Source organism: Kwoniella europaea, chromosome 1 (genome assembly GCF_036810445.1).
Source record: "Kwoniella europaea PYCC6329 chromosome 1, complete sequence".
NCBI classification, from domain to species: Eukaryota; Fungi; Basidiomycota; class Tremellomycetes; order Tremellales; family Cryptococcaceae; genus Kwoniella; species Kwoniella europaea.
In genome coordinates this window covers 16,399,681-16,427,253 of record NC_089487.1, presented here as the reverse complement: position 1 = coordinate 16,427,253, position 27,573 = coordinate 16,399,681, and the positions used below count along the sequence as shown (strand labels likewise).

General features: G+C 44.9%; 11 protein-coding genes across 11 annotated transcripts; 5 read left to right on the top strand and 6 right to left on the bottom strand.

Annotated features, from left to right (window-relative positions):
* Positions 1-156: 156 nt before the first annotated feature.
* Positions 157-2,878, bottom strand: V865_006258 (uncharacterized protein; the record flags this gene model as incomplete). The annotated part of the gene is made up of 7 exons (XM_066230017.1): positions 157-345; positions 416-965; positions 1,029-1,109; positions 1,189-1,340; positions 1,441-2,050; positions 2,170-2,653; positions 2,722-2,878. The coding sequence occupies 7 exons, from the start codon at positions 2,876-2,878 to the stop codon at positions 157-159; spliced, it is 2,223 nt and encodes a 740-aa protein (XP_066086114.1).
* Positions 2,879-3,183: 305 nt separating this feature from the next.
* On the top strand, positions 3,184-3,851 carry V865_006257 (uncharacterized protein; the record flags this gene model as incomplete). The annotated part of the gene is made up of 2 exons (XM_066230016.1): positions 3,184-3,672; positions 3,783-3,851. The coding sequence occupies 2 exons, from the start codon at positions 3,184-3,186 to the stop codon at positions 3,849-3,851; spliced, it is 558 nt and encodes a 185-aa protein (XP_066086113.1).
* A 367-nt stretch (positions 3,852-4,218) lies between these two features.
* On the top strand, positions 4,219-5,148 carry V865_006256 (uncharacterized protein; the record flags this gene model as incomplete). Its single annotated transcript, XM_066230015.1, has 1 exon — positions 4,219-5,148. The coding sequence occupies one exon, from the start codon at positions 4,219-4,221 to the stop codon at positions 5,146-5,148; it is 930 nt and encodes a 309-aa protein (XP_066086112.1).
* A 1,144-nt stretch (positions 5,149-6,292) lies between these two features.
* Positions 6,293-7,295, top strand: V865_006255 (uncharacterized protein; the record flags this gene model as incomplete). Its single annotated transcript, XM_066230014.1, has 4 exons — positions 6,293-6,348; positions 6,426-6,488; positions 6,642-6,707; positions 6,860-7,295. The coding sequence occupies 4 exons, from the start codon at positions 6,293-6,295 to the stop codon at positions 7,293-7,295; spliced, it is 621 nt and encodes a 206-aa protein (XP_066086111.1).
* Positions 7,296-7,801: 506 nt separating this feature from the next.
* On the bottom strand, positions 7,802-14,730 carry V865_006254 (uncharacterized protein; the record flags this gene model as incomplete). Its single annotated transcript, XM_066230013.1, has 11 exons — positions 7,802-8,380; positions 8,453-8,618; positions 8,681-9,513; positions 9,585-9,877; positions 10,005-10,236; positions 10,350-11,642; positions 11,701-12,063; positions 12,123-14,069; positions 14,134-14,196; positions 14,248-14,622; positions 14,689-14,730. The coding sequence occupies 11 exons, from the start codon at positions 14,728-14,730 to the stop codon at positions 7,802-7,804; spliced, it is 6,186 nt and encodes a 2,061-aa protein (XP_066086110.1).
* A 420-nt stretch (positions 14,731-15,150) lies between these two features.
* Positions 15,151-16,406, top strand: V865_006253 (eukaryotic translation initiation factor 3 subunit F; the record flags this gene model as incomplete). Its single annotated transcript, XM_066230012.1, has 4 exons — positions 15,151-15,215; positions 15,305-15,577; positions 15,695-15,936; positions 16,066-16,406. 4 exons carry the CDS (start codon positions 15,151-15,153, stop codon positions 16,404-16,406), a joined length of 921 nt encoding a protein of 306 aa, XP_066086109.1.
* A 355-nt stretch (positions 16,407-16,761) lies between these two features.
* On the bottom strand, positions 16,762-16,995 carry V865_006252 (uncharacterized protein; the record flags this gene model as incomplete). Its single annotated transcript, XM_066230011.1, has 1 exon — positions 16,762-16,995. One exon carries the CDS (start codon positions 16,993-16,995, stop codon positions 16,762-16,764), a length of 234 nt encoding a protein of 77 aa, XP_066086108.1.
* A 1,177-nt stretch (positions 16,996-18,172) lies between these two features.
* Positions 18,173-18,997, bottom strand: V865_006251 (uncharacterized protein; the record flags this gene model as incomplete). Its single annotated transcript, XM_066230010.1, has 1 exon — positions 18,173-18,997. One exon carries the CDS (start codon positions 18,995-18,997, stop codon positions 18,173-18,175), a length of 825 nt encoding a protein of 274 aa, XP_066086107.1.
* Positions 18,998-19,680: 683 nt separating this feature from the next.
* V865_006250 (uncharacterized protein) lies at positions 19,681-20,976 on the bottom strand (the record flags this gene model as incomplete). The annotated part of the gene is made up of 1 exon (XM_066230009.1): positions 19,681-20,976. One exon carries the CDS (start codon positions 20,974-20,976, stop codon positions 19,681-19,683), a length of 1,296 nt encoding a protein of 431 aa, XP_066086106.1.
* A 1,007-nt stretch (positions 20,977-21,983) lies between these two features.
* V865_006249 (uncharacterized protein) lies at positions 21,984-22,616 on the top strand (the record flags this gene model as incomplete). Its single annotated transcript, XM_066230008.1, has 3 exons — positions 21,984-22,108; positions 22,312-22,501; positions 22,569-22,616. 3 exons carry the CDS (start codon positions 21,984-21,986, stop codon positions 22,614-22,616), a joined length of 363 nt encoding a protein of 120 aa, XP_066086105.1.
* A 381-nt stretch (positions 22,617-22,997) lies between these two features.
* Positions 22,998-27,445, bottom strand: V865_006248 (uncharacterized protein; the record flags this gene model as incomplete). Its single annotated transcript, XM_066230007.1, has 13 exons — positions 22,998-23,128; positions 23,199-23,374; positions 23,472-23,738; positions 23,818-23,922; positions 23,986-24,087; positions 24,186-24,978; positions 25,044-25,661; positions 25,733-26,002; positions 26,130-26,468; positions 26,608-26,760; positions 26,876-26,971; positions 27,057-27,210; positions 27,290-27,445. 13 exons carry the CDS (start codon positions 27,443-27,445, stop codon positions 22,998-23,000), a joined length of 3,360 nt encoding a protein of 1,119 aa, XP_066086104.1.
* Between the last annotated feature and the right edge of the window lie 128 nt (positions 27,446-27,573).

Sequence of the window (27,573 nt, the reverse complement as noted above, 5' to 3'; positions counted from 1 at the left end):
GGACCGTGTGCTCCTGAATGAAGCGTTTTTTTTCCCAAGATGAAAGGTATTCATGAGCATCTTCACATTTCACAATGATACAGTAGCATAGGCGATAGATATACAACATACCGATCCATGGCATTCTGATTGATCGGAAGCTGATCGCTGCGATTACTAATCCAGATCGATCATCCCTTCTTCTTCTTCTTCTTCTTCATCTTGACCATGTATTACTTTCGGGCCAGAACCGACGCTGATCACCTTTTTCAATCTTTTCGCTTTTCTTTCTTCTTCCAGCTTTTTCGATATTCTCTCTAATCTACATCCCGGATCTTCACCCCTCAGTGCGGCAATAGCGTCAAGCTATCAGATTGACAAACAACGTTAAATTTCAGTTCTATGCAAATCCCACCATCCGGAATCTGTTACTCACCCTTCTCTGAATATCCTCACCATCTCTACCTACTCCAGATCTAGAAGAAGGATCAAACCCAATTTTCTTAATCGCATCAGCTCCAAAGGGTCTTTTCCGCCCAATCTCTTCTCCACCACCATCCTCTTTTCCTACTTTCTTCTGCTTCTTCTTCTTACTCTCTTTATCTTTATCAAGGACGGCCAAATACTTCGCACCGGTACTTCCACCTCTTCGCTCTCTATCCAACAAACCCTGTAAAGCTCTCTCAGCCATCTTTTCTTCGAGATGTCTTTCCCTCTTTTCGGATTTACTCCTACTACCCAATTTCTCACTCAGGTGTTCTTCTCCAAATCCTTTAAGACCTCCTCTCGATACTGATCCAGTGTTGATCACTCCTCCACCTACTACGTATGTAGCTCCCCCACCGCCATTCTCAATTCCTCTAGGTGCCGCTTGACGTCCTGCTGCAGGTAATAGACCTTGCTTCCGCTTGGGGTCGTATCCCAGCTTACCTCCAGGACCGTTCGAAGTACCTGCCGGACGAGATGTGAGGGCAAATGACGATGTACTATATCCAACATATCATTAGGTCTAAGAAAAGAAGTATGAACATAAGTGAAGATCAACTCACCTAGCTGTGAATTCCGCTCGTGAGGATTTACCACGTTGGATTGCAGCGTGTATATGATATTCACAAACTTGGTTCTGACGTCTATAATGATAGCTTTCATCAGCTATGGACTGTATGTGAACAAAATCTCACAATCAACGCTAGTCAGCATATCACTTACAGATCGACCCATGTTTTACACCTATTTCCATCCTTCTGCATAGCATTACATCTACCTAGATCTTTCGCTTGACCGATCAGGATGATCGAGTCTGCTGAAGAGGGGTTGAGGCCTAATGGGAATTCAAGTGGATGAGGACCATCGCCGCCGCCCTGAATCATCAATCAGCAACCATCACAACATATCAGCATGATCTCCCTTTGGATTACAAATCAGGTCAAGTTGACAGGAATGGTTGATGGCTTGACTTACCCTCAGATTTCTCCATACTCTAGGATTCAAAATCGCAACAACATTCCCTTCCGTAAGATTACACCATTTCTCATACGCTCCACCCGATCCACCTCTATAAGTGACTCTTGCCTCTTCATCTTGGTCATTCTCCTCTCTTACGACCGCATCAGCCTCAAACAAAAGTAATTGTAATAACGCATCACCGGAAGTTTCACCTTTATTGCTTCTTGGCGGTAGAGAACATAATGTAAGGTTTATGTATTTCCTAGGTACTCTTTTCCTTTCTTTGGCTGCTTGTTGCTTTTGCTTCTTCCAATATTGTCGACGTGAATTGTCACCCTGCTTCTCAATTGAATTTTCCACTTTGAGTGCTTCAGCTAATGAAGTTGAAGTATGTTCCTCATCTTCTTCATCTTCGTCGCTATCGTCTGGAGCATTTTTCGTTCCGCTTATTTTGACTTCCCCCCTTTGAGCTACGACTGCGATGGTTATCCAATCTCCATCTACTGGGATATCGTATGTCGCTCCGTCTTTTGATAGTCTGATTACTGAGTATATCTGAGAGGGAGTAAGGAAGTATCGGCCGGATAAATGGTCTTGGAGATGAGAATGGGAATGAACACGTTTACTAGGAAAAGGCAAACGACATGAGCACGAGTCAAACATTATAGGGTAGTTTCATGTATCACTCGACTGGTAGCGCCAACCAGGGCATAAAGGTGGTACGGGGGTAATTCCTGAACTCACGATAATCGCACACCCGAATTGGGCTCTACAAACCTCCATTCCTCCTCACCTTCAGGATCTAATCCGAACTCCTTTGGACCCAGCTCAAGGTCCTCTATCAACGTCAGACTATCTTCGTCCCTCCGTATACGCTTGGCATCTTCGTCTGTATCGTCATGCTCAATCTCCAGTTCTGGTGATTGCTCCTTAGCCTTTCCCTTTCCTTTTACAACACCGGCTGATATCGATGTAGATGAGGAAGGTTTGATATCGATGTTACGCTGTTCAAATCCATTTGACCTAGTCGCATTTGGAAACATCGGTCTGGGGGAAGATGATATACCTTTACGCAATGCAGCAAGGGATGAACCCATCCTCGAAGGTCCGGCTTTGGGTAGGGAGGGTAATATCTGAGGAGCAGGCTTGGGTTTAGGTTTTTGTTGTAGTTTGAAATTCGGTTGAGAGGGTTTAGAAGGTAATGGCGTAGGGTTATTTTTTACTGCATCTGATGGGTTTGGCACAAACGTAAGTATGGTGTTATAACAGGTAGATGCGATTGAACGATTAACTCACCTCGTATAGAAGCTTTGGTAGGTGTGGACCCAACCAACACTTTAGCCTGTTCTTTCTCCTTCAGCCGATGGGACGCCTCTGCCTTAGCTACTTTATCATTCTTGAGCTTCTGCAATGCAGCTATCTGAGCGTCGAGGTCGGAAGTATCTACTTCCATCTTGCCTGTGCTTTTGAAGTCTCGGGATGTAATCAAGAAAGAACATTCGTCAATCAACCGATCTATCGAGTGTTCATCTGTTCAACTTGGAACTTTTGTCTTTTATCGACGCGTCTGCCTAGGCACGGTACATCTAGCAGATCATAGTAGCAATAAAATGATGACGCAATGATATTCCCTCGACCATACTAGCCCAGGGACGAACACACACTGGACATGATGAGCATGTCTAGGCTATCTCACATCTCACTGATTCAACGTTATCAACAAGAAAGCCAATTATCCAGAAGGAATGCAAATCTACAATGCCATCATCAATGTTCATCTCCACCACCGCACCAGTCCTGGTCCCACCCATAAATTTCTCCCTCGTCGCACCCGGTATATATCGATCAGGCCATCCCAATCGGAAAAACTTCACTTTCCTATCCAAGCTCAACCTAAGGGGTATAGTCTACTTGGAAAACGAAGATGAACCGTATCGACGAGATTCTTTAGATTTCGTCAACAGCTCTCGCCTCAACCTATATCGATTTGATCTCAGTAAAGAATCGACATTGTTTACTCCAGAGGGTAAACAGAAACTGGAAAGTTTGTTGATAATATTGTTAGATAGACGGAATCACCCTTTGTTGGTACATGATGATACGGGTAAAGGGACTGCTACGTTGATTTGTGCATTGATAAGAAGGTTGCAAAATTGGAGTTTGACGGGTGCGTTCGCCGAGGGAGATATGTTTGCTGGACCTGCGGGTGGGGCGGAGGGTGTGGGATTGGGTGAAGCTGGTATGGAAGTGAGTGTAATACATCCTTACGATGGGTCATGGGTGACGGACCATGGCTCAAACTCGCCTTTCAATCTTAATTCTAGCTAACATTTGACCATAACCTATGTGTTTTACAGTTCATAGCATCATTCGATCCAAAGAAAGTCAATTATGACAGAAACCATAAACCAGATTGGGTGGATTAGTGGACCCTCTGCCCAGAAGAATGCTCGAGTTGGAGCCCTCATGATCACCTCGAATTTCCCTATCATGCTTAATCCTAGTCTACGTCAGGAGATACATCATCATCAAGCCTTGAATGAACCGGTGTTTTTGCCGTGTAATTTCGAAATATGGTAAAACGCAGATCAACCACAAAGGATGTACCGATTAACTCAACCCCTAATGACGATGGGGTAGTAACCGGATATCAACTTCACCACAGTAGAGACTCGTTGCCACTAGGACGGTGTATGATCTAAGATGAATCTTCATCACATCCATACAAACCAAATATTTCTTCTCATTATATCCTATCGATATACCTAATGACGCAGGTCGTCTCTTGAAATCATGATCAACCAACGATATACCTACTCTACCTCGATTCCCTCGACGGCTCCTCCAACGGCCAATCACTCGCTATCTCGACCCCAACGACCTGACTTACGAATCATCACTTCCCTCTCTGACAAACACACTCTCCATCGGCCGAACCCCCTTCCTCGGTTATACGATCCCACCAACCTCAACGGTAGTATCGCTGCAGCAACCGCTCCTTTACCTCTTCTCTCCCAGAACCCATATTTGCAACCAGTACGAATGACCCATACACATGGCGATTCTGATACTGTGCATGATACATCGCAATTTAGGAAGATGAGGAATATGAGGAATAGAGAAGTGTATGTGTACGAGGAGGATCGTAGAGGATCGTTCTTGGACGAGGAAGGGGATTCGTCAGGATTCGTTGGTAAAAGCTACGGCTGTCTTATAGGCGATCAAATTAGAAACCGTTCTCTTCCATCTACGATCAACAAGAGTCCAGTCATTCACTCGCGACTAGATGCATTACCACCAAATCGAGTGTTGGGACATAAGAGGAAATTGAGCGATAAATTCAAGAACTTGATCGGTAAAGCCCGTCGCAAGGAGCACTCAATGTTGGACCTGGGTGGAGACATGAGTGAATATGTAGTTGGAAAACCTATGGAGACTGAGAACGTCAAGCACAGCATTGTCCATTACGGTCATCCTCCTACAATCCACGTTGCATCTCAGTCCTGTCGACCATTTCACCAGGAAGCGGCTTATCGACCACCCGTAGTCATTACTTATCCTACTCTCGGAGTTGGAGTCGATACAATCCCCATGGCCTCAGATCACAGTGAAGTAGCAGCTGCTCAGGAACAAGATGGACAAGAGTCAGATGATGAAATGGACAAGAATTCCTTTAGTGAAAATGACAAAGAGGAAAGTGAAGAGAGTTGGGGTTGCGTGTGATGGAATATCCTTTTCTTGACCAAAGGTACTGCTCTGTATATCAGACGGACAACGGAGTCTATGTATTTTCAAAGTGTATAGGCAGAATGTAAAACATGTATGATAGTGTCCATGTGCCATTTCGATGTTGATGTCGATATAGTTCCATTAGACCGGTCATATGGGGGAATGGAGAGTTTCCATATGGATAGAGATATGCATTGATATCACGATATACTGGTATCACTCAGCTTGGATCACATGATATGACATGACATGGCCTGAAGTTTAGTTGATATCTGACGAGAACATCACTGAAACATGATGTATCAGTACGAGCAGCCACATTACAATCACATTCATTCCAATGCAAATGAGCTTACGAGTGAGCACATGATATGATCATTTGATCACATGAGAGGTCACCGATGTCCTAGTGAGACTCACATGAGACGCATTGGAAAGTCAAGCACCGAGTGTGCATGCATGGACTAACTGTCTTACAACGCCACATGTTACCTCATACAGTAAAATTCGGTCTTAAGAGATCCGCATGCTCAGGCACGAGCATCGTACCTATGCGCAGCAGTCAGAGTTACTCTCCGTTCAGGGAATAACCACCGTACAGTGATCTACAATTGCTTGGGAATTGTGGGGGGATAACCTTGAACCTCTTTGACCAGTATGAAATACCAGCCTATAGGGGAACCGAGTACGAGTACGATCACACAAAAGTACGGTACACGGGATACGGATTATGAAAGACCGGTTAACTGTAATCGTACCTTGAGGAGATGGACATACGAAGTGTCTGTGATTGGGATTATCCAGCCTTTTGTTGGATGAGACCCGACGGCGGTCATGAGCAAAGGAGGAGGTAATGTCTTATTGTCTGACACTGACAACTGGCTGCGGGGCTGGACCAGGGAACATACAACTGGGTTATCTAGTATCTAGTATCTAATCATACTTTACCGGGTAACCGAATAAAGTAAACGTATATATATATATAGACACAATCCATCATTCAACCTTTCAAACTTTTCTTCTTTCTTTCCACCTTTCTATCATATCATACAAAAATAGAATACATATAGATCCTCATTGATCATCCCCCAATCCTCTCAATCAATCATACACCAAAACATTCTTTGACATTTCCAAAATGAAATTCACCTTACTCGCTTCTATCGCTTTAGCAGGATTGGTCACTGCTCAGACGTGAGTTATATCGATATCACCTATCAACTATACCAATTCATCCGTGACAGTACATGAAAACTGACAGCATTATATAGCATTCCAGAATGTGTAGTCACCTGTTCTACTCAAGCTGCAGCAGCCGCAGGATGTGGGTCTTAGTGAGTCGTTGTTTACTCAGAAGCTATTCCATCCCAATAACAGTAAGCTGATGAACAGTAATCTCGACCTTTTTACCTTCCATCATACTATCACTGCCACCTACGAACTCAACCTTCTTTTTCTTACACCATATCTTCGTTTCACCATCACAGCACCGACGTCAGCTGTGTCTGTACCAATGCTGCTTTCCAAAATGCTGCCGGGGCATGTCTGATTGCGTGAGTACCTACCCCCTCACACTCATTTCAATCATTCGCAATACACCATACCTGTGTTCAACCGTATCAGTGACTGATCTCACCCGATTTTCCCTCCTCTTCCCACCAATCTCCCTCTTCCTTCCTACCCATCTTTCACCTTGAGCCAACAGCAACTGTACCGCCTCTGACCAAGCGACCGCTACCGCCCTTCAATCCGCCCTCTGCGCGGGCCAATCCGTCACCGGCGGATCAGTCACAGCCTCCATCACAGCCAGTGGATCAGCTTCAGTCGACGCATCAGCCATTGCCTCTTTAACTCAATCTGGCGAATCAGCTTCTTCAGCAGCTACCTCTCTCGCTTCTAGCGCTTCTTCCGCCGTTGCAGCTTCAGCTTCTGCCGCTTCTGCTTCGGGCAGTGCATCGGCCTCGGCTGCTTCTGGATCAGGTAGTGCAGCTTCGAAAGCTGCCTCAGCTACTTCAGCTGCTGCTAGTGCTGCCTCCTCTGCTGCCTCTTCAGCAAACAAGGTTGAAAGCATCTTCAAGGGTGCGATGGGTGCTGTAGTTGGTGTGGTAGGGTTGGTAGTTGGAACTTTTACTATCCTCTAACTCTGACCCAATAATCCCAATTCCTTCAGTTGGAGATGTGAGAAGGGAAGTTCGTTCTGTTCAAAAAGACAAGGTAGAATAGGCCATTTTGTTTTATAGTCGTATAAAAAAGTTTCTTTTTCTTTACGCGTATGCTATCTCAATAAAGTCACAGACATCAATCTATCCTCTGAAATGTGATATAAATATGAATAACCATCTAATCTAATCATACCATGTACTCGACAGAAAGATAATCAAGGCGATCATATTGTATGTCAAGTGTTCATCGAAATCAACTGCTGATCGTCTGTATCAGTCAGTTCCTGTGTATGTTTAAATTCAATCAAATCATACTGACCGGACTAATGAAGATTCAGATGAGGTGGGGCGAGTAGTGAATCTGGTTTTATTCGATGCGAATATACATTCTGTACAGTAAGTTTTATCCATCATATATATCATAACAACCCCATAACCTGATATATCTATGCAAACAACCAATCAATCCCTCAATTGAAATACGGTTAACCAAAAGATTTCAATTCAATCCCTTTCTTTTCCCCTCCTCCTCCTCCTGTCATTCCAGTATTCGATCCACCCTGATTCCTACTACCAACAGCATTCCTAATGGCCAATTCCAACTCTGACCTCTCACCTTCTCCCATCGCTTGAGTCGCCTCCTTGAATGAAATAGGATTTGATTGAGCTAAACCTAACAACACACCAGTTGAAATGGTATGTAACTGACTTTGACCCGATGGTGAGGATGATCCAGGTGGATCAAGTAATAGACATAAAGTCGGTAACAAAATTCCATATCCTCTTGATTTCGTTTCTTCAGGTAGAGCCGTGATGTAATTCACCAACGATTTGATTATCTCCTTTAACCCTTCCAATGAGGTATTATCCCCCAGAGTGGGAGAAGTTGCATGAGAAACGACTACCTCAGATAGGTAATTGATCATTGGGCCTAGTAGATTCAAGGCGGCGTGCTGGAGAATCGGGGAAGGTGCAGGAGGAGAGTTGGGTCCAAGTGGTGAAGGAAGGAGACGTAGTGAGGCGGTGAGGAGGGTCGAGGAGCAGTGAATGGCTGTTAGACCAAGCTGCAGAATCACCAATAATTTGAGTCAGCATATATGATACACAAAAAGTAATATGAGGATAATTATATTCACCTCCGGTCGTTCCGTACCCGCACCAAGGTATTGACCAATGGTGTAGGCCACACTCTCAATCAAGTTCTTACTAACTTTGATCCCTGAAGGTAAAGTAGTGAGAACGAGGGTAGTAGCCAATAAGTTATTTTTGATCTTAATGTTCGAAGCTGTATTGACTCGAGTTCTGCGATTCACACAAATAATTAGCATCATACTGTATGCGTCTGTGGGTATCAGCCGACCCACCTCATATCATCTATATTCGCTAGACAACCACCCAATAAACCATGTACGACTCTCTCAGCACTATCTACCCCAGGTACTTGTCCAGCTACAAAACCTTCTATCAATCCTTTCAAGCATCCCAAGCTACCTTGAACCAGTTCCACGCCTTGGGGAGATTCGTCAACCAATAAATCCAGATAGAGGTGTATTCCAACAGCGAACAGATCGGCTCTTTGTGAAGGGTCAATCAACTCGTTAACAATTTTAATGTAACTGTTGAAACTGATTTTGATGAGGTTCGTTCGGTCTACCAAGGAATCTTGATGAGAGAAATTGGATTTGATATTTAATTCCTTTGATGAGATGCAATTCCTAAGATTGAATATGATTATAGCTAATATCCTCCTTACATGTCCCTGATCTAACTTCTCTTCTAAACCTTTACGTGAGATGGCATAAGTCGAGATACAATCGATCATCTCGTATTTCACACTGGCTAATTCGCTTAGGCCAATTCGGTATGTGAGCGTACACAGCTCATCGAATATTTGAGATTCGAAGACCCTCGTTCCGCTCAATTCAGGTTTGACCAAGCTACTCATCAATTTCAAACATGCCTTGGAGTAGAGAGCGTTGGAATGATCGCCAAGTGATTTCAATAGCGATTCGAAGGAGAGACCATATAAGATATAGAAGTTGGCGGTGGGCTCTTCTTTGACCGATAATTGGAAATTGGCTGGTTCCGAAGGGGAATCAAAACTTTGACCATCTATTGAGCCAAGAGCGAATGGGTCGGACAGTGAGAGGGAGATGGCAACGGCGTGCAATAGGTTGGGCACGGCTGCTTCGTAATACTGAAAAAACAGCATGAAGTCAATCAGTCAAGTGTTCCCTTCAGATTGTTCTGGGACATCTGTACACTCACAGGCAGCAAGACTTCTCTTCCAACAGCATTCCCACTATCCAGCCCTGCACCCATGCCGCTCAACCCACCACCGCCCATCTCAGGATCAGTCCGCAACTGAGCATAATCCCTCAGAGCACCAATCCAGAACGGTCCAAGGAGATATCGATACGGTTTGATGACGTCGACGAGGTATGCCTGTTTCGTACTGGATATCTTGAGTTCAGCCCAGGCCGTGAGAATCGATATCTTGAGCATGATAGCCGCGTTGGTGGAAAGTTGATCAACATCACCAAGGGAGATGACTTCTCCAGCTGTTCAGTGGATCGATGCAGATGCAAGTCAGCAAGTCACCCAATAAGACAGATATAATATCGTCAAGCAAGTCTACAGATATGCAAGATTCATACACGTTGTATCGTCGTGAGAATGCTCACTCACATTTACATTGTTCCAGCGCTCCCGTCAAAAGCTTCAAGATCCTACCCATCCTACCAACTTCTTTGACGACTCCACTTCCCACAAATACCGCACAGACCTGTACCGCAGAAGCCAGTACTTCAGGGGCAGAATCCGATCCGAAGGAAGGCGTGAGGGCGGCAGCGATCGGAGCTTGGTGCTGTTCCAGCAAGAGGGAAGATTCGAAATCGGGATCAGGAGAATTGGCAAAGTGCTACAAGTTCATCGAATAAGGCAGGTTAACGTCTGCTGTGAGACAATCTTCCCCTTACATAGCCGTGGGACGCGATGGAATCATGAGTATCGGCAAATTCACTCCGCACTCACCTCGATGACATCCCTCAGAACGATCAACCCCTGCAACCTAACCTGCATGACCAACGCCGCACTAGCACTAAAAGCCATTTTGATCAGATCGCCTATCCTACTAAACAAGAGATGCTTCGGGTTGGATCCCATCTGTTTGGCTAAGATGGGATTGAAGTTCTCCAGTTTGTTATGTTCTTTTACGGATTGGATGATCTCATGGAGACATTCCAAAGCAAACAGCTGGGTTCTCCATCTTGACGATAAAGCATTGGAAGCTTGGGCCGAAGCAGATGCTGAACCCGAGAACGATTCACCTTCATCATCTATGAATTTAGGTCCACCTCCACCACCCGAATTTTGCTGTTGGGAGAGGTTTTGTTTCTGCTTTTGAGCAACGGTACGAGTCATGATCCTCTGACAGAGATCTATCCAGCCTGAAGGTAGAGCAGCGGCAGTTTGCTGTAACCATGAAGTTATTACTTGTCTTACACCTTCAATCGACGGATCATCATCCAACAGTCCAAATAGATCTTCAACTAATTGATTTCCTCCAATCTTACTGATCAGTACCGCATCTCTCTGAACTATCTGGTACAAAGCAGTTATAGCAGCTACCTTCAGGGGTCTTCTAGTCGATGCCAAGTGAGATCGGAAAGTCGATACAAGTTTCGGTATTTCCACTTCTGACGGAGCGAACATCAAGAATTGTTGAACGCATTTTATAGCTTCTACTGCTAGGCCTTCATCCGTCTCTTCACTGAATTCATGTACTAATAGGAAAACTAATGACCGTATCTTTCCAGGCTCCTGCAATTCCGGTCCCAAAACACCTACTAGAGCATGAAGTAATCGACAAATCACCTGATAAGCCGGTAAGTCTCCTCGAAGATTGACTGATCCGAGCGATCCACCGTCGGGTTCATGAGTTTCCAACATGTATATATTGGCTAACATTCCTAGAGTGGTAGGTACGAACGGCTCGTACGACAGGTTCGCAGCGTTGATTACTTGAGTCAGAGCAGCCATAGCCCAGAAGTGGACCACGGGATGAGGATCGGTGGCTAGAGACATCAAGATGTTGACGATAGTTTTCAGAATCGGTCCACCAGCTAAGCCTCCGACATTACTATATATGGCACCGAAAGCCAGTGCACAACCGGCTCGAGAATCGGGAACTCGATTATTGACCACTTGATCCACTAGCCATTGGACTTGAGATGACAGGTAGGATGATCCCGCTATGGCAGATAGGATACCCATAGATTCAGCCGCAGAGGATCGGATACTTGGACTAGGGTCGAATATAGCGTCCTGCAAGTATCACGTTGTCAATGAACAGAACATCTCTGGTCGTTTATGATATACTTACCTGTAAAAGCGATTTGATCAAATCGCTGACCTGCGCACTTCCCAGGGATCGCTTAGCCTTCTGACCAGCATTTTCAACGTTGCCCAGGCTCTTCCTCAACGCTGCCATAGTATTAGCCACGACGGCTTGTTTCCTTCCAGGGTTCTTCTCCAATTTACTCGATCGCATGTGACTCGACAGCGTGGCGAGAGATTGAATTTGACCTTCAGCATTTTGGTGAGCGAACATGACAGCGAACAGCTCTACTCCAGAATCTATCACGCCGGTCTGTGGAGGAGCAGGTTTGGGTGGGGTAGGCAGAGATTTAGATACTAGCAGTTCAAGGAAATCGTGCTCCAAGGAACCAAGGATTGGATGCGATAGCTATTGGATAATGTCAGCCGGTGATCGAACATGAGAAACATGACCTGCTAGATACATACCTGCGATTCAATAGCCATTTCTACTCGATCTCTGTTTAGGAACGCCTCCTCAGCTTCGATACCACCTTCACCTTCTCTCGCACCTAATAAGCTAGTCACGCCGAAAGCATATCCATCGGTAGATTGCCAGATAGTAGTGAAATGACCAGATTGAGCAGCTATAGCAGCCTGGGCAGCTGAACCCGAGTAATTTTCTGGATCAGCAAACACCGTTATGGCAGCTTGCAGGAGGGCAGATTGCATCGACTCCGTCGCAGAGGAAGGCCCTAGGGTCGTGAAACATTGTAAGACCCTTCTACGTAAGTTGGCTTCCCTTTCCACTAACGATGGTCGAGCGGTAAAGACGGGTGATTGAGTACCAGCAGGATTATTGGCTTGTTCTTTTAACGCTTCGGCGTATGCAGTGGCGAAGCCATTGACAAAGTTGAGCGAGTTGGTAAACAATGTGGAAAGTCTTCTGGCCACATCGATATTGACTAAAGATTGATTGTGCCGTAAGAAGTTCAAAACAGCAGCCAGGGTACATTCCCTCACTAATAGCAGGAAACTCCATTCGACTTCTCCCCTCTCACCAACCGAGGTATCTTTACTCGTTGGTTTTGGTAAGGCGTTTCTCCACAAAACCAATAATTGGGGTAAGTGGAGTTTGACGAAAGAAGGACCGAGACTCATTAGAGCTGCAATGAGGTACCAAGCTACTTGTACTTCCACCATTGCAATGGGTATTTCGTGGTCGCCAGCTTGTTTGAGTAATGATACAGATAAGTCGAATACCTTTGACGAGATATCGTGCGACACATAGAGGGGTCTAGCTGGACTGACAGCAATTAAAGCGGAAAGAGCGAACGATTTACCGATAACTCGATTAGGTAATTCCTTCGATGCTGTTGGTGTTCCAAGCATACCCAAATCTTTAGTCACATCCGCCAGGAGGATATTGAGCATTCGAGGTAATTGACTTGGATTGATGGTACAAAACCTTCTTAGGGTATATGAAGCAGCTAATCGAATAGAGTATGATTCATGTGATAACAAGCGGACCAGAGGTTCAGCTAATAACTCGATTATCGATGGAGGTGCATTACCGAGCTGTTCCAGTAGTCCAGCGATTTCCCTCAATGCGATGATAAGCACTTGATTGTTCATCTTTGGTTGACCAGGTAAGGGGGTGGGCTGCCATTTCTTCAGATAGCTATTCGTCAATTCGCGGATTGCTGAGACTTGACCTGGCTCCGATAACAACCGGACACCGATCAAATCACGGAGTAACAGTATAACTGAGTCTCTAGTGGATAGCGTATCATATCTTGACGATTGACCCCTTTGGAATATGACTATCTCGTCCATCATATGCTTGACGATCTCGGCATAATGAGCTTCGACGTAGTCTCCTCCAAGGAAAGTAAAAAGGGTAGCGTATACATCGATTATGGCATTTCTTAGTCTTCGAGGAGTGTGGGGTTTGTTATATGGTACTGAGAGGTATTTGAGCATTTCCTGGGTGTTGAGAAGGGTTTTGGACGATTTATCTTGGGCTGCTGATGTCATGACCGTCGGTTCATTGGAATTGTCTTCACCTTCTTTGGCTGAACCTTTCTTGCTTGGTTCTGCAGGTGCTACTCCTGATCCTGGCACTTGACTTGCAGCTAGGAAATGAGCAAGTAGTCGACTCAGTGACCTCCTCGTCAAGTAATCTGCTCCTTCCAAGCTCTTCAAGACTAAGGGGGTGACCAAATCTATCGTCTGCTGAAGCTGGAGAAGTGATGTGTGGGTATGAAGTGACACAAATGCTTCTGCGCAAGCTCGCTGGACGGGAAGAGCCTTGTCCTGTATACCGTTCCGAAGTGATTTAAGGAGATCCTTCAGTAGTCCATCTGGAAGAGCTTTACCGGCTGATTGAAGGGATTTTGAGAACGCAAGGATAGCGTGTACCCGTAGTATGACGGACTAAGGGGTGGAGGGAATCATGTCAGCCAAGAGCGTGTATCAAGAAAGTGCTGTGTGTACTTACAAGATTGGTGTTTTTCAATACTTTGGTCGAAGATGTACAGATTTCACCCATGAAAGACATCATCTACGTACACAGATTAGCCATATATTTTACAGCAGACTGCGACATACTCACATTCGCTCCATGAACTTTGATGATCTCGCCAATAGCATACCAGCTCGCTACTCTTGCGACATTCTCGTTCGCACTCATATTCTTATTTCCACCATCTCCCACTGCTCTCGTAAGAGCTTGCACAAAGTCGAACAAGCTCCTGGACTCTACTCTCTGATGAAGTTTGACAAGACATCGCACGACTAGATGTCTGATGGGTCTACCTGGTTTAGGTAAAGTCGGTTGAGCAGTCGGAAGCAGTATCTTGAGGAAGAAGGCATGTAGGGAAGGGATGGTAGGAGCTAGCTCGGATGGTTCAAGTGATTCTATGGCTTGTTCGGCATGTCTCAACCAATGTAAGAGGATCAAGTCGGATCCTTCACCTTGAAAGCGGGACTATAAGTTGGTGGAAGTCAGCAATGTTCAAGTTGACTGTTGTAATGGTTATAAGTGGTGTCTCACCTCGTCCACTTTCAGGGCATCCACCGAGGCTTCCGAAGCCATCTTGAAGGTGTATGTATGGTCTTCTGCAAGGGGTGTATGTGAATGAGGTTGTGCAAGGTATGAAGATAGATGGTAATCATCATCCATCGTCGTTTCTGTCACGTACTCGTACAATACGAGTAGACCTCCACGCTCGGGTAATTATATGTTGCCCCATGAGCCTGATAATCACTGGTATTTGGCACATCAGGCACACTTTTCTGGTTTTTCAACATTTCATTTTCATTGTTCTTCCGCTCAGAGAGAGAGAGAGAAGTCATCTCAATATTGATCTGACCTGCATAAACCTCATATCCAAAGTCTTCTCTCTCACCTTCGATACCATTAAAAGTCGCTCACGTACAACAGCGACGAGCGACAATCGACTGTACTCGTCATCAATCCGTTCGCTCCTCGTAAATCATAGGAAAATCTGACAATATGTCGCTCGATACTTCTTCTTCCGCTATACACCTTAACCTCCCTCCCACCTCGACCTCTCAACTGTATGTATCCCCCTATCAGTGCAATATACCCAGCCTGGCCCTTCAGATATCAAACATCGGAGTAAGACTGACGTATACAATGTATTTAGCCGACCTCCTACGCTCATCACTGTCCACCCCTCCGTTATCGCTTCCATCCTCACCCACCACTCTCGACGACCCACCGAGGCGGATTCCTCACCTCGAGTGATCGGTACTTTGATGGGATCGAGATCAGAAAACGGACAAGAAGTAGATGTCAGAGCGTGTTTCGCTGTCCCTCACAAGGAAGATGAGAACCAAATTGCAGTTGATATGCCTTTCCAACAAGGTATGATGCAGTTGTTGGGTAAGACTGGTGCCAAGGAATCGATTGTTGGATGGTGAGTTGAAGTTCATACTTCTTCATGTCGTTTGGGTTTCATGTACCATCCTCCTCCCTCCAATCGTGTTTTATCATCAGAAAAATATACTTACTTGTTCTGCTATTCAATGTGCAGGTACGCAACTCACCCAACTCTCAATGCCTACTCTGCCCTCATCCAGAACTACTTTTCCGGTGAAACTTCTCCTCACCCTTCGATCCACTTGACCATCGATACCGAGCTTGACCCATCTGGAAAAGGATTAGGTGTGAAGGGATGGGTATCCACTCAATTGGGTTTGAGCAATAAACCTGAGAACTGTGCTTTCTTACCTGTTCCCGTGGTGATCAAATACGCTGAAAGTGAAAGGGCTGCCCGTGAGTATTCTCTATGACATATCCTTGCTGCACACAGTCTGCTCTTGTACCATCTCAACCGTAGACCCCTGTTGCCATTACGCCTTATTCAACGAAATGTTCAGAATACTAATACCGATTCTTACCCAGTCGACCTTCTCACCACCGCCGCGCCTACTCCCTCACCTTCTCTCCCACCTCTTCCAACCCTCTCGGCCTCATTGGGACAATTATCGGAACTCATCGACCAATGTTTGGCTTACGTGCAGAAAGTAAACTCGGGCGAACAATCGCCAGACCCGGAAGTTGGTCGATACCTCTTGGAAGGATTAGGTAGATGGTCTTCCACCAAAGAAGGAAACGAGGATGAAGGAGGTATCAAAGCTGGTTTGCAAGATACTTTGACTGTATCTTATTTGAGTAATTTGGTAAGGAGTCAAATTGAGTTATCGGGTAGATTGGCTTTGTTACAACAGGCCGCTGCTCAATAGGTGGATGTTAAATTATGAGAGCATGTACTTTAGATAGCGGTCAGGACTGAGTGGAGTATGCAAACTAGATAAACATGGATGGGATTGTAAAAGGAGATGATATTTTACTGAAAGTCAAACATTACTAGTGATTAATAACGTTTCATCAAATTCTGGACTCAGACTGTACCTGAAGATACATTCACAATATTCATATGTAGATAAATCTCCTCAATTACAAATTACACAGAAAGAAATCTTCAAAACATATCTCAACTTGCTGATTCTCTCTCACCTTACTCAGTGGGTCTTCAGATTCCGGAGTACAATGGGCAATTCAATCCGTGGTATTTCCAGAGCCAGTCCAATTTTCGGTTCACCTCGAAGCTCTCAATTGATACCATGGAGATTCACCGGCTCGCAATAATCTATAACCTCCATCGGATAAAGGTCGTACGTAGATTTCTGGACCTAGTTCGGAAACGGTATTGGTAGAATTGCCATTAGGAGCTTTGGAGTCGTGAGTGGAGCCAAGATCAGGTCGATTTCCAGAGTCCTCAATGGGAGCGTTGTCCTTCAGGGAGAGCTTTGACTCGATTGCTTGCGACATCACGGGTGGAAGGCTTCCTATAGGATTATAGGCGGGAATGGATTTGTAGAGATTGAGATTTTCAATGATTGATATACAAATAGGGCAAATTGGTCCTCACAGGTTATTGCAGTATTATGCCTTGGGAATGCCGTTTCGAGAGGGTTTGGGATCTCTCGATGCTTTTGTAGCAGGGAAAGGAAAGGGAAAGTGAAACCAAGGCCTTTAGAAGCATCATTCATGGTGAATGCTCACCTTGGCTTGACCTTCCGGTCTTCGATCGCCTTACTTCTTGCTGGAATGCTCAAACGCCTCCAATGAATTGGCTCGGCTCGAATTGTAGTGACTTCCTTGAGATCTTACATCCCCCAAAGAAGGCTGCAAAACACAAAACAGAAAAAAGGAAAGCTACAACAGCTGCTACCATGGATGTCTGGACCACCAAGAAGGCAGTGACAACGGATCATGGGCCAGGCCGACGTTTTGCTTCTATGTTGTACTATCTCTGTCCGTGAAGAAGAGAGTACATATTTCCAAAACAGGGATCTCGATACTCGCTGAACCATCCAGCTTTCAGCCACATGCATACTGTACATCGTCGCTTTTAGTGTTGAGCGTCAACAGCCGTAGACGGTAGGTATATGGTAAGATCATCATAAGTTTCCCCTTGCACAGTCAGTCCCCCAGAACTGTCAGTGACCGTCTCGGGCTCGTCCTTGAAGTTCGAAACGGAATTCATCATTTTCGATTGTCTGATTGCCATTTCATCTCCATCTTTAATTTATACCCTTCCCAATCAATATGTTCGTGTTCTGACTTGTCTATACCTGACTTGTTGAGCAATCCTGCTATCGTGATAGAATCAAGGGTTTCATCGCTTGGGAAGCTTCTTTTAGCATCGCAAAATGACAATGAGAATACCGTTCAACAGGTATGGACAAGCGACGCACGATCGTTGAAATCGAGCTTACATCGGAAACAGTTGGATTTGCGGGTGCTTCCTCTGGACATTGAAGACAACACTATAGCACTACGTCCTTTCACCGACCATTTCTGCATACGCGACACATGTTTATTGCAGACCTGACACAGCCTAGCAGAGTACATCCTTAAAAAACCCTTTCTCTGGCTCTATATATCCACGAGTCTCCGCTATTGGTGTCTTTGTATATATGGAATTCTCGCGACAGCAATCATCTCAACTCATAAAACCCACAGCGAAGTAGTTGTGTTCCGTCTCTTCGGGGGCTGCAGGTGCACTTTCTTGTGTGGGCCCACCTTGGACAAGGAAATATAGAGAACCATTTTCAGTCTTGTGATCAGTCAGTCGAGCGTCTTGCCATCGCTGTCGATTATGATAATCATACTTGCTAATATTGAGCGGTTGGTACATCTCGCTCTGGCGATATTTCGCGTATAACGTTTGCATCTTGCTTTGATCAGCCAATTCAGAGCTCGGTCCTCCTTCATGTGATTTCTTTCTCTCTTCGAACTCCTTGTTGAAGTCTGTCTCCCAGGATTCTAATCGAATCTTAGTGTTATTCGACAAGAACGCCACAACAGATTGTTCTGGGCGATACTCGATCCCTGGGAGACTCCGACTTCTGGTTCTGTCTCGTAAGTCAACAGACACACGGAAGCTTTCCACGGGGTCGGCATCGTAGTTGGCCTCAGCATCTGCTACAGCTCCAATGCTATAACGAGCATCTCGCCACTTGTACCAACCCTCGTCACCTTGTCTGTCGAGCTGAACACCATCGGAGATGTATGGTTGTACATGTACGATCACGTTACTTCTGGACTGGGTAAACCCAGTGCCAGGCGTGGTCGAAGCACCGCTACCACTCGCACTTTCGGGTGCCGATGCCCCATGAGAGGAGGTAAGTTCATCGACCTGGTCAGCATCACTGCTGGGTGCTGCAGGCTTTGTGCTGCCGTCGGAACCTTCGTCGTCTGATTCCACAGTCGGATGAAGCGATCGCTCGCCTCTAGAGTCTTCGCCTGATGGGATGTCCCGATTCATGGTAAGATGAGCGAAGCAAGTTTCTTTATCGAAGTAGAGTCTTTGATAGCGTTAGTTCAAGAAGGATTGGACAGGCGGTTGGTCGAATCAAGTCCGGTATATATACTAAGAAAAGGCGTATGTGCAGATTGTTCGCCACCTCATTGTCTATGACGTATATCCTTCAAATCGCTCTTCCATTCAGAGAGACAAGAACGGTTCTCGTTCTTTTCGTTGTTGAGTCTGCAGCTCCATCTTGGATACGAAGGATGAAGTCTAGAACTTCAGTGAGGCGATCCTCATGAATGGGAAGCAAGTGATCTATGTGGCGCGGCTAGAAGGCGAAGCCATGTCCATCGTAACGTCAGTCATCTCCTTTCAAATGGGTCTTCGATTTGTAGAAACAATGGTGAAATCCGTGAAAACTGACAGATACTCGTTTCTGGGGTTACCGCCACCAAGTCATTGCGAAATCCTGAAGATGGTTCAAGCCTAAACGAAAGTGACTGTGGTCTTTGCAGATTTAAAAGAAAGTCCTTAGAGCCGTGAGACCCAATTTGCAACCCCAATCAACAGTCTGACACTCTGTAGCATGAACAGTACATGTACAGTACATGGGGAGTGTATAAAGTGGTCACTGCGCCATCTTTCCACAGCAAGTAGACAAACTCTGGGACTGGTTCAAGTACTGTAAGTCCATCGTCCTAAACCACAGATACTTCTTCACCTGTACCTTCCGGTCCATCGTTACCATACCCATTAGACTTCTTTGCCCAGTTCCAGTAATCTTCATACGATACTCTCGAAATCTTCACATTATTGCCGAAGGCCTCGTAATTATCCGGGCTGAGATGAAGGTAGGTGAAGTGATTCACATTACTCCTGTCTTCGTTGAAGGCTGCTTGAACGACCTCACTGGATCTATCTGAAATGCTGATCACATGATTGGCAGTGATCGCATATACCCTGTCTTTAGGGCCTTGTGAACGATCCACTACGATGTGCGATTTGTCTTGTGTCACAGAGGTGAGTCTTTCTTTCATCTGAGCAATGAAAAGAAGACTTTTCTCTTTGTTCTGTTGACTGATAGTGCAGCCAGGGAGACTTGCCAAGCGAATAGCTGCTTCAGTCTCAGGCATCACTATCACATCTTCCGTAACAGGGGCGTCCGAATCTCCACTAACGCCAGTGTCCTGGTTTTCTGCACTACTACCGAGCCTCCGGTCGATATAAGCCCCCTTTTTCACGAAACCAGCAGTCAATACAATCCCCTTGGATTGTTCTGATCCATCGGCGTAGAATTCGTCAACTTCCGTAGTATGCTTATCGAAATCAAAGATACCTTTGTTTCCCCATTTATATGTCGGGAATGGATGTTCACCTGAAGGATGCGGATGGGCATTGGCGTATTCCTCCTGTGAAACATATTTGATTTCAAAATTCTCACTTTCATCAGGATGAGCCCGCTTGAAAGCTTCCCAGGCAGCGTGCGATGCCCTTTCGCCCCTTTCTCTCATCTGATCCTTAAATCGTTTAGTCACTTCGGTCCATGTGCTGCCTTTGGAATAATCAGATTTCATCGAAAAATCAACAGACGTTCCTGCAAAGTTTCTTAGCTGAGGAACGAGATAGCCATAATCAAATTTTTGGGCTGAGTCCTTCACATCTTGGGAAGGTTCATATTTCTCATCCCATGTTAGTCTAGCTAGCCATTCAATGCCTGGCCATTCGTCAGTTTTCTTCATACCCTCGAACAAGTAGGTAGTCCGCATGAAAATGGGCTTGGACTTGTTATCACCATTAGTGCTTGGGATGGTATCTGCCACGGTGACTGTGACATCATCCTGCCCAACTGTATTTGAGATTGCGTCGGGTTTGGGATGCTCCGATGTTACCGAAGGAACCGAAGTGGGGATCTCGGACGTCGGTTGCAGGGTCATATTGGATAGGGGTTTGGTCAAGGGAACTTTATCGGTCGTAGCATTGCTGGTGTTACTCATACTGTATATATGTTGTTATCGTTATATGCTCGCTAAAGGTTATTATAGCAATCAGTCCGCTTAAAGAGATATGATAACGAAAGTGACAACTGGAGATAGTGAGGGAGTGGCAAAGTCATCTGTCAGACAAACTTTCAACCTTTATATGTAGTGCTCTCGAGAACCAAATTGTGTGTATATCCGATGTGACCGGATTGGTCCCCGCGCCAAAATGAAGTGGGTCCAGCGCGTGAAAGAAGCTTGTGGGGACAAGGGGAATACAGTGAGGTTCCCCCATTTTAAATGATAATGTTCGCCTAAAAAGCGACATGAGAAGTCTAGAGCTCTTAATGTTCCATAGCCTGTATTCCATCATGCTTAACAGAGTCTGGGCCGACTCCAAAAGATATATGGGAATCTTGACGTCAAGAAGGGTATTGCGATCTAGGCCATCATCACAAGATTCGAAATCCTTTGTTAAAGGCCCCACTTTCTTTAATCTCGACAGAATTTGTGTTTGTTGCGCTTCATAAGGGCTGATATTTTGTCAGTGGCAAAGATTTCGGGAGGGGGCATTGAGAAATGCGATGGCTTTGACCGAGGTTATTGATTGAAGCGGATCTCCTCTTCCTCTATGCCCAGGCATGTTTCATGTTGACCTATCCACCATCAGAGCAATATGTTTCTTTCTACATCTCTCCTGTCTGGTACAAAACAGCCTGGTGGTCCTGTCTTCACAAGGGTGTCGCAGCTTGACATGTTAAGGCAGGTGTAGAATTCTGTTTGTCACTATATATGGAGATGATGGTGTTCAGCCAGGATATCGGTTACAACAAGATTACCAATTGTTCTGTAAACTTTTTGTATCTCTCTGTATTGTTCAGCTCAGAGATACTGGATACCTCCAATACAGTAAACAAATCAACTCAAATACTGTATACAATTACAACATGTTACCTTTCTTACAAACATTCATCATCTTGTTTTCCTTATCGTGCATATGTAAAGCTTCAGTGACCTCTCGGATAATGATTCCTGAATATACTAGAGTGGTCAACGTAGTGGGCGACGAATCTCAGAACTACTGGGGACCTGGACCATTGCAAGATAGTTGGACAAAAGAGGAACTCGAAAACAAATCTGCGGCCAAGGGGTTAGTGAAGAAGCGAGTCAATTGGTATATTTAAAAGAACACAGGGGCAACGTATATAGTCAGTTTACGGGGCAGCCTCTGAACCCTCAGGGGATGAGGATCTTTTGTTCAATATGACTGTAAGTTGGCTTCTACTTCTTCCACCTCATGGATATAGCAGCTAAGTAAGTGGTTTAGTGTTATAATGGAGTCTCGGTTGATAGTCCCTATGGCACCTTGTACACTCAAGCATTGAATCTAACTTCGCCGACTGTTATTACCCCCTATGGCGATTGGACCTGGGATACTCTGAAGGGCAAGGCTCATTTTTACTGTCCTGAAGGCAAGTGCGTGAACGATGAATGTTTGGGAGTACCAGTGCCAACATGGATTGAAACGCTGTATGATGCGCAAGTGAGTATGCTATATCGATGCGAGTCATGATTATTGACTGATCGATATATGCTCTATTCGCCTTCAGCACGGTAACGAAACGACTGGAAGAAACGGTGACAATATCCGATCTTAGTCACTCAAGCTGAGCACCTACAGTAATACAATATTTGATGAAACATGAAGACTGCATTTGAACTTCCCCTCACATATCTGCTATTGTACATGTAATTTGGCATCGCTAGTAGATCTATGGTTTTCGGATCATGTTGATTGATTGATCAAATTGATCGGTACTGTGAATCATGCAAAAATGTCTTGATCATCCCATAAAAATACATAATATCAAGATGGAACGGCACGAATAGAAAGATTGATAGTGGAACGACACTGTTTGTATGTGGGTATCAAGAGATCCTGTGATTCGTGCGATCAAGCCGTTGTTTTCAATAGTTCCCTTCTGGATTCCTCCTTCTAGGTAAGATTACTCATCTATTCTGCTACGCTGAAACAAGTCTTATCTCCTCTCTTTAACGAAGAATTCCAAAACTAGGTAACTAGCTAGGGTGAAAACCGCAAAGACGATCCCTAAAAGGGCAGTATCAGGCCACCAGAATGCCTGAGCATGGAAACCGAACGATGAGAGGACTAAATACCACATTAGTTTTCCAAACCATCATACGAATATTGTACATGTATGTAGATGACCATAACTCACTGGTAGCACTTGGTACTTGAATATCCAATCCGAATTTCCTTTCGATCAACTGCAAATATCTCAATTCATTGACCAGCAGAGCTTCATACCCCGCATGGAAGAATGAAAGAGTTTGCATCCATTTCAGACCGTCGGGGACTCTGTCGTAATTCATCAATAGACCGGCAAACAATAAACTAAAGAACCAGAAAAAATCATATCAGCTCAACGATATATCACATCAGAAATTGGCTTGATGTTTGTCCATGATGAGGAAGAGAGAAGTGTACTCACTTATAAAGCATAACCAAACTACCTAAAAGATTGGCCACACCCAGATCTGCGACTGCAACACTGAGGAAAAGCACGATACTTGAAGCTGTCAAATTGAACAATACGAGCGTCATGATAAATTTCCAGAAAGCTGATACCTCGGCATTCAGTCCTGCTAGACCATATACGATGGAACCGAGGATGAAAGGTGGGATCACTCGAAGTGGGATAATGTCGAAGAGGATCTTGGAGAGGAAGTATGTTATAGGTGCGTAATATCCATTTGCCCTGTTTTCACATGAAGATCGCGTATCAGCGTTGGCCTTTCTGTCAATGATAAGATGGTCTAGTTTGGCCATACACTCACCTCTCACGCATGAACAAGATCCGTTCATTCGCGAATATTCCCAAAGAACTCAAGCATGAGAATCCGAATAATGACAAGATGAACAGGAAAAGACCGAGTCGGTTTCTACCACGACCGATCCCGAATTAGTGGGAGCCACTAACATTTGTTGAGAGTATAATCACTCACTGGAATCCTGGTATATCATTCGTAACATGATAGAAGAAGAAACCGCATACTAAAGCCACGCCAATGGCAACGGCATAATGAGTAGCCATAAGCAGTGGGTTCCTGTGTAAGAAGTAGAAAGCGTCAATATTCCATATACACCAGGTTCCGAAACATCCAAAAGACGAGAAAGTGTTGTTGAGTATCAGTCTCAAACTCACCTATAGAGATTCTTGAACGCTCGTCCACTCAACAACCTGAACTGAGTCCACAAACTAGCTTTCTGGAACCCTTTCAACAATCTAGTCTCTTCATCTATATCCCGTTCCGTTATACCAATTGCATTGGCCCCATCGGGCGATTGCCCTTGTTGTATCCTGGTGATTTCAGCCTCGACAATCTTGGAATCATCACTTGCTCTAGAGGCCAAGACCAACGAGGCGAGTTTCTCAGGTATAGGTGAGATATGTTCTTTAGGCGTAGTGGAGCCTGAACCGGGCAAAATTGAGGAAGTCGTCGTGGTGAACGCACCTAATAATTTTGATGCTTTGGACTTGATCTCATTCAAAACGCCTCCTTCCCCTCCGTCTTCGTCTGATGAGGTATCATCAGATGTTATCTCCCGTTGAGTGGAAGACGAAGTACCGAATCCATGTTCGACATCATCAGTTGATCTTGCGCCTGCACTTGTGCCATTCCCATTCAACTTGGCTTTCCCGTTTTGTCCATCGCCATTTCGATGTTCACCCGAAGCTTCAACCGTGACGTCAATCAAATAATCAGCGATGTTATATCCCTTTGGACACTCGTATCCTAATTTTTCGAAATGCTGTTGTGCTCTTTCCGATTCACCCGAATAGACCAATTGACCTTTAGCCAATAGAAGCAATCGATCGAATAGCGCTACGATATTTGATTGTGGTTGATGGATTGTGAATATGACAGTTCGATTGAATTGTTTGGCTAGGGAGGATAAGGAGGAGATGACGTTGTAGGCGTTGTATGAGTCGAGACCTGAAAGCCAGATATTTGATCAGTAAACATCCATTTGAAAGCACGTGTGTCAAAACAACACTCACCAGAAGTAGGTTCGTCCAAGAACAAAATACTAGGTCCAGTAACCAATTCACAAGCAATCGATACTCTTCTCTTCTCTCCACCTGAAATACTTCTTTTACCCGACTCTCCGATTCTCGAATCCTTTATTCCTAATATACCCAACTCATTCATTGTTTCAAGCGTTCGGAAAACTTTCGCTTGATAGCTCATATCTCTTGGTAATCGCAATAGGGCAGAATACAAGACAGCTTCGTAGACTGTCAAAGTGCTGAGGAGGGTATCTTCTTGATCCACGTACCCTACGACTCTTCTAAATGTAGCTTCGTCCGGAATGGTGCGTCCATTCACATACATATCTCCACTGACTCGACCAGACTTGGCTTTCCTCGCTAATATATCGAGTAAAGTAGATTTACCTGCTCCGGAGGCTCCCATGATCGCCAACAATTCTCCAGGGCGAACTGTACCTGTGATATGGGACAGCACCCGTTTACTAGATGGCAAGTCATAGGAGATATTGCTGAAGTGAAGAGTAGCTGGAACGTGATCAGCCATCAATTTGGCAGCTTCATCTTCGGGTAATTTGACTCCGCCGAAGCCTTCGGGGTGTCGATGTGTTCTGCCGAGGTACCAGAGTACTGATGAAGAAGTTAGCTGATTGCCAGCGGATCTTCCGGGATCATGTGCGGATTAGGTTGGTAACACTCACACAAACAAGCCAGAACAAAGATCAACGCCGCCAAAGCAGCGCTCAAAGCGACCCAAACGCTATTGTCGGGTCTTTCAGGTCGTGTGTATCCTGGTACCTGGGTGTAGTGTAGACATTCACCCGAATCGCAATCGAGGGTGATCGATTTATCACCGAAGATATCATTGATGAGTTGATTCATTGCTGGTTCCTCGAAAGAGCATCCTTTGCCGGATACACAGTTGAAAGAACCTGGGCCTTTGACTTCTTCTGCTAGGAAATCGTCGATGTCTAGATAAATTGAGAATATCAGTATATATATATATATACATTCAGATTAGGTATTAGGATAGCTGGAGAAGCAGGAGATAGGAGCGACCAGGCATTTGAGATGTTGTAGAAACGCAAATATACTCACTAACACTACCATCTTCCCCACACAAGAATCTCCCAGGTATACAAGAACATTCTATCTTATCACAATTATAATTCGTCTGATTGGAGTCGAAGGAATCTTTCGATTGCCAAGAACATTTCGATAATTCACAATGGAATGATTCGATCCTGTCCACCCAGAATTGGAAATTGCACTCCCCCAAATTATCTTCCTGCAGAACATCTAATCCACCTTGTAAGGAGCTGAATGGCGAATAAGAGGAAGATGGCAAAGAAGCGTTAGAAGAGGGTCCACCGGCTGTGCAGGAGAAAGTCACTTGAGGAGGTTTGTTATCTGGGATTGTATCGATGATTTTACGGTCTATCGTAGTACATAAAATGTATCAGCACTGTCTGTAATCTCATATGGCGATCAATTTAAAAGCTTGACCATAGGATGGTTAAGATAGAGGTCCAGAGATTGGAGAAGCAGTTGTACGATGGTAAAAAATCCTACTCACTCGTAACATCGCACATCTGGAAATTCCTCTGTACGGCCAAACCGCCTTTGTAACATACCATCTGATCTTCTTCATCTTCATCACCATTATTGTCTTCCTGATTGGCACCAGATTTCGGACGGAAGGCAGAACATGCCTCATCGGTTTTACAGACTACATCAAGATATCAGCTACCCTTTCATGCAAATTCACCCTCATGTGCAATCAGATATACTGATCGAGCGCATTACACTGATGTTGGTGTTACCCAACAATACAAAGGACTCACCATTACAATTTATCCCTCCCCAGCCATCTTTACACTGACACAACTCTCCTTCAGGTCTAGGATACCTCTCATCCCCATCCGATAATGCACCACATACTAGATTCAGATACCATGGCATATAAGCGATTAGCCAGTCAAACCCACACAGACATATATATGAAAAATGAGAGTCGGTACTTACGGGGTGTTAGGCAATCTTGACCACCAAATCCAGGTTCGCATCTACATTGTCCATCATAGAGATTACATTCACCCGCATTACCACAGTTGAAGGCCGGTAATTGACAGTTGAAACATGGTGGACAGTTTGGTGGTCTAGGTCGATTGGGTGGGAGCTACAATTTGTTCGATCGGGCACCTCATCAGCATCAAGGGCTCAATGCAACACAAAGCTGAAATTGGTATTGGACTCACCAAAGTTGAGTTATAGGTATACTGACTGAACCCTACATCCGCACCTCTCAGATCTAGTAGTTCTTGAGATACGCCAGATCGAGATGATATCGATCCATAGCTATCGCTAGTGGCTGACACTAAGGATAGCAGGAGGAGCGAAAGAGAAGCGATCATCTTGATGAATGGAATAAAATAAATCAACGTAGATGGGTAGATGGACGCCACTCGATCGAAGTACGATCCTCGGATGATGCAGGTGAACCCGCGGTAACCGTTTGGTAGTCCTTACTCTGGATCCGATC